This window comes from Bidens hawaiensis, unplaced genomic scaffold (genome assembly GCF_021521415.1).
Source record: "Bidens hawaiensis isolate Kalapana, Puna unplaced genomic scaffold, B.hawaiensis_p1.1 tig00059939_1, whole genome shotgun sequence".
In the NCBI taxonomy this organism is placed as follows: domain Eukaryota; kingdom Viridiplantae; phylum Streptophyta; class Magnoliopsida; order Asterales; family Asteraceae; genus Bidens; species Bidens hawaiensis.
This window is the reverse complement of record NW_027500799.1, coordinates 1-11,612: the sequence shown is the minus strand read 5'-3', so window position 1 is coordinate 11,612 and position 11,612 is coordinate 1. Positions and strand designations below refer to the sequence as shown.

The 11,612-nt window shown below is 33.4% G+C and overlaps 1 protein-coding gene across 1 annotated transcript; it reads right to left on the bottom strand.

Annotated features, from left to right (window-relative positions):
* Nucleotides 1-8,610: 8,610 nt before the first annotated feature.
* On the bottom strand, nucleotides 8,611-11,433 carry LOC143602856 (uncharacterized; the record flags this gene model as incomplete). Its single annotated transcript, XM_077079834.1, has 4 exons — nucleotides 8,611-8,798; nucleotides 10,691-10,772; nucleotides 10,933-11,019; nucleotides 11,259-11,433. Coding segments are annotated over 4 exons (532 nt in total), but the record flags the coding sequence as incomplete, so codon positions are not given.
* Nucleotides 11,434-11,612: the final 179 nt, after the last annotated feature.

Genomic DNA, 11,612 nt, shown 5'->3' with positions numbered 1-11,612 from the left:
TTTTTTATTAACAATGTTTCACTTATTAATCAAATATATTTAACTTCTGTTATGGATTTAAGTCTTGAATAAACAAAAATTGCATCCTGACTCCTAAGTGATAAATTAATAAGTAAATAACATTATAGAATAGACAAGAAAAGGTAATAAAAAGTATCGAAAATTTGTATAATCATCGATTCCATTCGTTAGTTAATTAGCTTGACTTATACCATGCCGGTTTAAATCAGGACTGTTCAACAGTTTTTGACTAGGAAGATTATATAGACGATTCTTGATCTAGTTGTTTGATGTCAAACGAATCGATTATTCAGTGAACCGGACGGAGTTGTGAATAGGCTGGTCCCAATTGGACTTGTCAGTAGGGTCTATTTTCAAAAACCATTTCAATAATAATTATGTGGGAACGTAACGTTTAAATTTCTTTATTGAATTCGTGGACCCTTTCTCTATTTATCAAGTGGGGCCCACCGTCACTTCTTTACTTATCCGCTTATCACAAATAGAGAATCCATAAAAGAAAATCGACAAATGACCACACACAAAATCTTAGAATTTTGTATTTTATACTTATTTTATTATCAACAGTAATAATAATAGTATTTATTATGATAACAACTTCAGGGACAGCTGATGTCATTAAACAAGATATAAATAATATGAAATCAAGCAATGGTACAAAAAATAAAGAAAATCAAAACTGTATTTATTATGATAACAACTTCGGAAAAATCCTCATAATAGCCCATCTATATAATGTAGTTTCAAGTTTGTCCTACAAATTCAAGTTTTCAAATTCAAGTTTCCAACTTTGTCTCTTTAGTATCTCGTCGCCGGCGACATGTTAGCGAACACCGACGATGTGTTAACATAACATAGGGTTGACAATGCGTTATGTTGCTAACATAGGGTAGCAGCGATGCGTTAATGTTTAAAGCAGGGGTTCCACGATGCGTTAGTTGATAACACATCGCTGCTACCCTATGTTAGCAACATAAACACATTGTCAACCCTATGTTATGTTAGCAACATAAACGCATCGTCGGCGACTTGTTGACATAACATAGGGTTGACGATGCGTTTATGTTGCTAACATAGGGTAGCAGTGATACGTTATCAACTAACGCATCGTGGAAACCCTGCTTTAAACATTAACGCATCGCTGATACCCTATGTTAGCAACATAACACACTGTCAACCTTATGTTATGTTAACACATCGTCGGTGTTCGCTAACATGTCGCCGGCGACGAGATACCAAAGGGACAAAGTTGGAAACTTGAATTTGGGTGGACAAAATTGAAACCACGTTCTATAAATGGGCTATTTTTGAGAATTTTCCCTAACAACTTCAGGGACAGCTGATGTCATTAAACAAGATATAACTCTAAATAATATGAAATCTAGCAATTGTACAAAAAATAAAGAAAATCAAAATCAAGATTCAAATAAAAGAACAACTAAAAATTAAAAGCATAATGAATGACACCAATTTAGCTTAGACCAAAGTTGTGGACTTGTGTTATGATCAAATACAAAAAAAGCCTTTAACATGATCTGTAAGAAAGCATTAGAGTAACTTTGCAATATAATTTTGAACCAGAGTAACAATAGTTATTATAGTTCATTTTGTTATAGAATAATAACTAATAGCTAAAAGAAAATGAATTAGAGTGCGCAATTAGTATTATTACTACAGTTTAAAGTTATAATATTATAATATTACTTTAGTATTAACATAATTGTTTTAATATTTGTTATGTTCTCACGTTAAAAATTTGTTTATAACAGATCCCACCCGACCAAAGTTTAACAAAAATAGGTCTTTAGTGTCTTAAAAACTTTACAATGTGTTGAATTCGTCTTGTAAACACGGGCAAATTCAACACAATAAACATAAAGATTTGAAATCTTTATTAACACCGACGAACTCAGCACAACAATATACAGAACTAGAAAACAAAGATAAACCCATTTGAATCTACATAAAGAGAAGATAAATCACTTACCTCATAAACTCATTAACTAGATTGAATCTCTTTTAGTGGCAGCCTATTTGGTCACTAAAAAGTCTTGATGGATTTCTACAAATAGAAACTGGTGTGTATGTATTGAAGAGCCAGGCGTCGCTAAATATGACATGCATCAAGCTGCTCTTGCCAGACTGTATGAAGATGTGCCACGCGATTATTTATGAATGGGTGAGTGGTGACTAAAATTATTCTAGTAAATAGTTACAACATATGCCCCTAAATTTTATAATATATTGTCTTTATAGTACCTAATGTTTTTTGTTTCACTCTTTGTTTTGTGGAACTAATATCATGAAATATTTAGTTTGGAGTGGAATGTTTCTCATTGTTTATTAAGCTTTGTGTATCTTATATATCTTTAAATACCAAATAATAACTAGATTATTTCAAATGTCAAATAAGTTTTTTTTAAATAATGCATTTTTGAAGAAAAAAGGATGCTACTTCAGACAAACAAAATTGCAGACGTTATTCATGAGAGGCGAGCGAGCGAGTCATAATTTTGTTGAGTTTTACTATCTTATTTTGTAACATGATTAAAAAGTTTAAGTTTTGAGGGTCTTATGAATGGATTAAAACATGAAGGATTGATGTGTAAGAGAAAAAAAGTGGAGGGCTTGATTATGAAGTTTATAAGATGAGGGGCCATCTTGACATATATGGAATATACATAATACAACATAGGGGAGGTTTGGTGTTTTCAACTTTTCATCACAAAATTCTGTCAACCCTTCAGTTTATATGCTTTAACTGCCTTAGTAATTAGAATAGCTTTTTAAATTCCGTGTTAATCTTGCTTGTATTTAGATGGCACCAATTTTTTATTGGATATTAAAAAGTTCAACAAAAACAAGTATTTATTTCTATGAGAAAATTGTGTTTTGGAATAGACCTAATGCCTTTGCTATATATGTAACGAATCATGACAACATTTATGTTGAAACAACACAACAATTCATGAAAGAGTGTCATTTGATGGTTAAAACAGTTGGTAATTATTGGTTACTATTCACGGCGACTAGTTACTGCTAATTATCATTTTTATCCGATAACTCAGTTTCTTTATGCATAATTAATTGCTCTCATATGCAATAACTTGGTTATTATTGTTAAATTTTTTTCTGTGAAGAATAATCTATTTACAATTACTTAATTAGTTATTATTGATCCTAGTTGCTATTGATGGTAAGTTCTTACGCAACATTTTGTCAACCATGCAAATTGGAATTCTTTTTTAGAGGTCTCCAACTATGGAATCTAATCTTCAAAGATAGTGAGAGAAACAACTCAACAAGGGAGGTGTTTCTTAAAAAAAAAAAAAAGGTAAAACATGACTATAATAATGTTTTAGCCTTTTCAAAATAAATCAGATTATGTAATTAATAAAAAAAAGTCACCAATCATTTTAACCTATTGATAATTACAAATGTATGATATGACTAAAAGTAGTGCCTTAAGTTAGTTCTCACAATATCTAGAATTCTGAATTGTAATTTATCTTGTATATAAATGATAGAAGCCTCTAGAAATACAATAATTGGAAGTTAAGAATATGTTCTAATGCAAGTCACATAACGAGAATAAGTGCTAAAGGGCATAAATAGGCATCTATGGGTTTGCTTCTTTTGGCTCTCCCGTTTCTAATTCAATCCAAATTGAGATAAAACCATTTTAAAATGTTTTAATCTTTTAGTATGTATGATTTTCTTTTAAATATTAAACTAAAAGGGATACATGACTATGTAGGCACTTTTCAAAAATGTTGGAATTAACTATATTGAATCTATATCATTTAAAATTGTACATGATAGTTATGGATTAAAAATAAGTAAAGATTAATGAAACTTTCTTTTTGGATTATATGTGAGACTATATTACAAGACATTAATACCCATTCTAGGATAACTTTTTCTACCATCTATAACGATTATAAAACATGAAATATGACTTCAAACGTTAGTTTACGTGAGAAAATATAAGTGTACGATTTATAGTGATATGCATCAAAGATTAAATGAAGTAGACTTATTTTTAGATATATGTATCACGAGGGATATTTGGTACAAAACAGGTTTTACGATTAAACCCGCATGTGCATTGATATTTTTTGCTTTAAATGTGATGATGTGACGACTTTCTAACTTCTTTTTTTTTTTTTTGTATTTCACTATATGTGATTATTTTCCATACACTACGCAAAAATGTTTATACGAATGCTCTCAAATTTTCTACCTAAACTCGTTCTATATGTTGAAACATGTTAATCAAAGTACTTCAACTAGGGTAATGAAATGATATCACCCTTTCATTTATAGTTAGATGTTTTATAATTATTAAAAAGTTTTGAAATCAAAATCATATGTTTAAAAATCTTGATGATATTTAAATTTCACATAGCTAAGGGTACCGATTCTCACGGTTTTCTTGTGATTAAAGAGTCCAAAATCTGTAAATAAGTATAAAAATCGTATACACAAACTATAATAAATTATAATGTAAATATACAAGAATTTATCATTTAAAATGTTATAAAAGAGTTGGTAGCTTTCAATGGGCAACATCAAAGTGGCGTCCATCATTTATAGCCTTTGTTTTATATAAGCATAAAAGAAGTCAAAAGCATTGAAAGACACTTAACACCAACCACTCATTACTTCCCACTTGCTAACTTAACTTTCCATTCTTGGTTTGTCTCACTTATTTTCAAAGAGTTATAAACTTATAATGTACATATAATATATTATTATATTATCATGATTGGAAATGATTATCATGAAATAGGAATTTTCAAAAATAAACTTTTATTAGCAAAACGAACAATACTCTTTGTTCAAAGTTTGACAAGAGTATAGGTTTACTTAAAATTAGAAATCAAATGTTATAGTTAGAACTTAGAAGTAGTAGTAAGAAGTCAAAACAAATAATAAAACTTTAACGCATATCACAAAGATTGTGACAGTTTTCTTCCATGTACATTCATCACACTTTGGAAAAACAGAATAAGCAAAGTAAGAACATGATCACCATCACTATCTTTAATAAATGTTCGCATTGACTAGTCACTACATATGTCATTGCCTCATTGGGGTTGTTGGCTAGTTCTTTTCCAAGATTGGTCCTCAACGTTGAAATCCAAGCAATATTCTTCAATACCATCTTCATCATCATACTCAAAGATGTCGGGACATTGAACCATAGTATACGTGTACATTGTGTCTGGTCCACACAGGTTGATAAGTTTAAATTCGTCATCAATGGAATAAATCATTCTAACGTGACCTATATATTTATTCATGTAATAAACACCAACCATAACCCGCAGGCACTTAACTTCATATAACATGAGTTACATGACACAACATGTTTAACCCATTTATGTATGTCAAAGAAGTTGACGAAAGTTATAAGTATGCAAATCGAGTTGGTGGGTTGTAAAAATGAGTTAAATGGGTCAAAAACAAGTTAGCAATTTGACCTAATACGTTAATTAAATATATTAGATAAGACAACCTAAAACCTGCTTATTTTTGTATCGTGTTTCTAAACATGTCACTTTCTGTATATCTTACACAGACTCGTCTTGCAGCATGCTAATTATCAGGGTTCACTTTGGTAATATTTATCAACTATCGCAAGTATATACTTATAGCGTTAAACCGTTTACTATACAATATCAATTTATTATACTCGTAATAAACCTCTTATCATCCTTGCTCCGCATAAACTAACACTCTCTTTTTCTAACATCTCATCTTCTTCTACCAAATCTTTGCCCTATACCACCGACCACCAACATCTTCCCAAAGGTTCCCGTACGAAGTCCTAAAACTACCGCCACTGCCCCGCCAACAGCCACCCATCGCCAGTCTACTCCGCCGCCTACTTTGCCGCCCGGTATGATGGCAACATCTTCAGTTTCTTGGTCCTCGGTAGGGTTGATCAACGAAAACCCGAACCGGACCCGAACCGGTTCCTACCCGTTTTTTGTAGGAACCGGACCCTATCTGATTCAACCCGATGATCCGTGACCGGTTCTTGCATTTCTGAGTGGGGGCGGGTAGGAACCGGAACCGAACCGGAACCGGTTCTGGAACCGAACCATCCGGAACCGGTTCTAGCCGTTGGATCGATTATAGCCGTTGGAAATCGTTTTTTTGGCCGTTTTTTGACCGTTGGGGTCAAAAATAGCCGTTTTTTTTGGCTCCCCCAAGCACCCCACTACTAGTATAAATAGGTATTTGGTGTCATGGGTTCATCACAACACTCAAAACGCAAACCCGAACGCAAAAAAATACAAAAAAACGCTATTACAACGTTTTGAGTTCTCTTATCTCTTGTTTTCTCTTCTTCTATATTCATATTTGTTGTTATGGCTGCCTCACAATCATCGGTTGGTCAAGGTTCCAACGCCGAACCAAGTTTCGTTCGTATTGTACCTCATAATCGTAATCAAGAGATTTGGTGCAATTGGGATTTGGTTGAATTGAGTGACCATTCATTGAAGGCTCGGTGCAAGTTTTGTGGGGTTTATTTAAACCCACTTTCGAATTCAAATTTGAAGAAACACATCGAAAAACCGTATTGCAAGGCGTTGAAAAAGAACGTCGATTCGTAACAAACGCAAATGGATAGTGAATGCGGAATATTTACATACCAAATTGATCGAGTTCAAGATCGTATGGCGAAGTTTGTGATTCAAGAAGCTTTGCCGTTTAGCCACTTCGACAACCCTCGCTTAACCGCCATGATTCGAGATACGCTTCAACCACAATACACTCACGTAAGTCATCATACTCTTAAACGTTATTGTTTAAAATTGTGGAAGAAGGCCAAAGAGGTACTAATTGCATATTTTGAAAATATAAATACGGGAATAAACTTAACTAGTGATGTTTGGTCAGCTCCACATGGTCTACCCGAATCTTATCTTTGTGTCACCGCTCATTGGGTAGACCCGTCATCGTGGGAAATGATGAAACACACCATTGCTTTCGAACTCTTTGAGTATCCACATACAGGAGATAATTTGTTTGAAATTTTAGATTATGTTATAAAAACTTATAAACTAGAAAATAAAATATTTTCAATGGCATTTGATAACGCGTCGAATAATACATCGGCGGTTGATAAATTAAAATTAAAATATACGCCGATTTGCAATGGTGTATTTTTTCACTCAAGGTGTGTTGCACATATCATTAATTTAATCGTGCAAGACGGACTTGCTTCGGATGAGGTTACATCGGTTATAAACGATTTTAGACTAATGATACATGAAGTTTTTAAGAAAAGTAAAAAAAAGCCAATGGAATATAAAAAATTTTGTAAAGATACGGGAAGAAAAGCTTTGGGAGCTAATTGGGATGTACCTCATCGATGGAATTCCACTTGCATAATGTTTCAAAGTGCTTTGGAACAAAGAGAAACTTTACAAATGTTTCATTCTAGTCTTAGATATGCATAATGTTACTTGCGTCGCCGCTTTAAACCCAATGTTAAATGTTACGGGGGTTGAATGTGTGATAGACGAAATTTTTTCAGCCTTAGATATGCATGAAGTTGACCCAAACTTTTCAACAGAGGCAAAAAATTATTTTAACTTGAATTTTAAATTTATGTATGACTTTTATTTAAATAAATATGAGTCAAACATACACATGCCTATGCCGGAGGGGTCTTCATCAAGTTCAAGTGCTACTAAAGTACGAGATCCCATGATTAGCCTTATGAACACCGTTCGCAACGTAACGGCTAAAAAACAAAGGGGTAACACCCCTTCAAGCGAACTAGGAAGGTATAGTGCAAATGATTACTCTACCGGTTTATCCGAAGAGGAATATGGCACTTTTGATGTTTTGACTTGGTGGAAGGTAAAGGAAACCGAGTTTCCGATTCTTGCCACCATGGCTCGTGATTTACTAACCGTCCAAGCTTCTACGGTAGCTTCGGAATCCGCTTTTTCTCTTAGTGGCAGGGTAATATCGGTGAGAAGAACAAGACTAAATTCGGAGTCGGTGGAGATGTGCATTTGCTTAAAGGATCACTTGGACTCAATCGATCGTATTCAACACGTAACCACTCTCGAAGATGAAACACCACTTGATGTTTGAGTGCACGACGAACAAGAAGGCATTTCTACAAGTAATTCTGAGGAAGAAGTCGCCGCTCAATAATTACGACGAACAAGAAGGCTTTTCTAGAAATAATATGTCACAACTTTATATTTATAAGTTTAATGTTTTGTTAGTTTGTTTTTGAAGATTTTAAAACATGTAACCTTTTTTTTTTGAACTTCTTAAAGTAAATAAAATGAATTTTATGTTAATTGTTTTTTTTTATTTTTCATGTTATACAAATACGAATCGTAGTTTAGAATCCAAATTGCAAACAAAAAACGAAAAAAAAAAAAATTTTACACTGTAACCGGTTGGGTAAGAACCGGTTAGATAGGTTAGGGGTCCGAGGGTGGGAGAACCGGTTCGGTTCCCTAACCGGTTCGAGCCTGGAACCGGTTTAAAATGGGGTTTTGAATATAGGAACCGGTTCCGGTTCCTAGTCCCAAACCGTTTTGAACATCTCTAGTCCTCGGGCACTGACTCAAATGAGATCTTTGTGGTGATTTTTGCCATCCGTGCACATCTGGACAGTGACGGGTCTTGTTTTCTTGCATTTTGATAAGCTCTGAAGACGCAATGCAGTTTCTTCACGGTTCTCCACATGCCATGACGGACACCTAACCTAGCTAATTCTCTCGGGATCCCCATGTCTTCATCATGCAATAATATTACTTCACATGATGAAAGTAGCCCGTCTCCTTTTTGGGATGGCATTGCATTCGTATTCAATGATTTATATCAAAACAGGTTGAATTCGGTTGTATTTGTTTGATAGTGGGTCCAATTAGTAGTACAGTTAAACTAGGGGTGTAAATGAGCCAAGTCAGCTCGTGAACTACTTGAGATCGGCTCGTTAAAAGCCCGAACAGATCCGAGCTTAATAAATGAGCCTAATCCCGAGCTTCACTTATCGAGCTTGAGGTAACTCATGAACTTAAACAAACCTATTATTTATATAATTTTTATTTAATGTATTAATTATATAATTTTATAATCATATGTATTATATGTAAAATTTTGACAAACTAACAGAATGATACATAGTTGTTATATACAAATATTATAAACAAAAGTATAAAAAATGTATATAAATTAAAGGAAAATTGGATTTTAATAATCCCAACTTAATGCAGTTGGCCAATAATAATCCCAACTTTGAAAATAGCTGTCACTAGGTCCCAACTTTTACACTATTTGTTTTCATTGAACCTTCGTTAAAAAAAACTTAACGGTGTTAAGTTTTTTTCAAATTTCAAACTGATATTTTAGGGCTTTTGATCGGAATGAGGATACGAGTCGATTGATGTAAAATTTAACTTGAAACGGCGCTTCAAACAGCTTGATTTTTGTTAATTAATAGTTTAAACACCAGAATTGAAGCATCCTTTAGTTGTTTGGACCACTGTTTAGAGGTAAGTTTTACATCAATCGACTTGTATCCTCATTCCGATCAAAAGCCCTAAAATATCAGTTTGAAATTTGAAAAAAACTTAACGCCGTTAAGTTTTTTTAACGACGGTTCAATGAAAACAACTAGTGTGAAAGTTGGGACCAGTGACAGCTATTTTCAAAGTTGGGATTATTATTGGCCAACTGCATTAAGTTGGGATTATTAAAATCCAATTTTCCTAAATTAAATAATATATAACGTACAAACCAAGCCCGATCCGAGCTCAAGCTTAAAAAACGAGTCATGAGCCGAGCCCGATCCAAGCTCAAGCTTGAAAAACCAGTCATGAGCTGAACTCGGGCTCAACTCATTTGTACCCCCCTAAGTTAACCAGGTCAAAAAGTCATCCTGAATCATTTTATTTAAGAGGCGCTAACATTATTATTTCAATAATATAACTTTTTATTTAAACAGATTATCAAAACACTTTCTTAAAACTGCATGCTAATATAGGGAGGTGAATTTATGACACAACACAAACCTAACACGATATTCGCGGGTTTGGGATAAGTCCAAAATGGGTTTTTTGTCAATTTTGGGTGGAACCCGCAAACAAGTTTAGCTAAACCCGTTATCTTATTCTTTATAAAGTGTGGTTTGTGTCATAACAATGGTTGGGTAACTTACACCAAAGTTTAAAAGTTTAAAGAACTTTTATAAATTAAATGTAATTGTCTTACATACATTAATATTCTAGTTCTAAATTTGTAACTTTAGATTACTAACGTGCACAAAAAAAAATTAAGAAAAATAAATCGTGAATCAAGTTCAACAGGTTGTGTTTGTGTCAACCCGTGAGTTCGAGTTCATGTGTCTGACGCAATTTCAAGGTTCATGTCAAATTTTCAGGTTCGTGTCAGGTTCAACGCACAAAAACAGCCCATTTAGCACCCCCTATGCTTATTCAAACAGCTTCAACGAGACAGGCTTCTTAATTTTTACATAGAGAGAATTTATCGCAACGGCCAACCTTGGATTTGATTACTTTTCATAGTTTTAAGTTTTAACACCTTTTTCTTTTGTATTGTAATTTTCCTCAAATTAAAAAGATTCGTAGCAATTTTAAAATAAAAAATAATTTGGTAAACATACCGGGCCTGATCACCCAGCTTGAGAAGTAATGGTCTATACGCCTCGGTTTGTCACGTTGCCGCAAACCTGAATATTTAACTGCCTGCGCAAATTCAGCTTCACATAATTTAATATATATTATAATTATAATATCACCATATAAAGCAAACTAGCAACTATTTTATTACCATATTAGAAATTATCATAGTTATGCAGATCTAATACTATAATGTTAATTAGAAAAGGGACCAACTTATCCTTACCTTTGTAACACAGTAGTAAGTTTTCTCGTCTTCTTCCCATATCCTACGACCGATGACATATTCTCGATCACTGCAGAAAAATGGGAACTGCATGAATACCCAGAAAAGTTAGTGTAAAACAATCAACAGATGAAATGAAAAATGTGTATACTAGTTCAAACAATACAAAGGTATAGCATCCTATATATAGTAATCTAACAAACACTAATATAAGAAAATGACTATGCTATCCTTTAACTAATATACAGTCTAACTGTAACAGTTAGTTTTTAGAATTTGCAGTAATTCATAATTACTAGTTAATTGTTTATATGTAAATGTGAAACCTTTTTAATCCAGTTGACAATCATGGTCCCAGTATGAGGGCACTCTTCCAATATCTTTACATAAGTCAGCATCGAGTCCCACTTAGGTCTAAATTCATCATCCCAGAAGAAATCTCTAACCAGCTCTGCTGTTGCATCTTCAAACACGGTTCTGCTACGGTATACAATCGGGCGCCTAATAAACAAATCAAAGAAAAGAAAAATACTGAACAATTCTGAATGAAAATAACCATTCTTATAACTTTTGTCATCATATTCACAAGCTAACAGGTGTTACGTCTCAACTTAAAAAAAGTGACAAGCCATGTAAACTTTACCTCAGGCTCGTAACGCCAAGCTTGACAAGCCATGTTG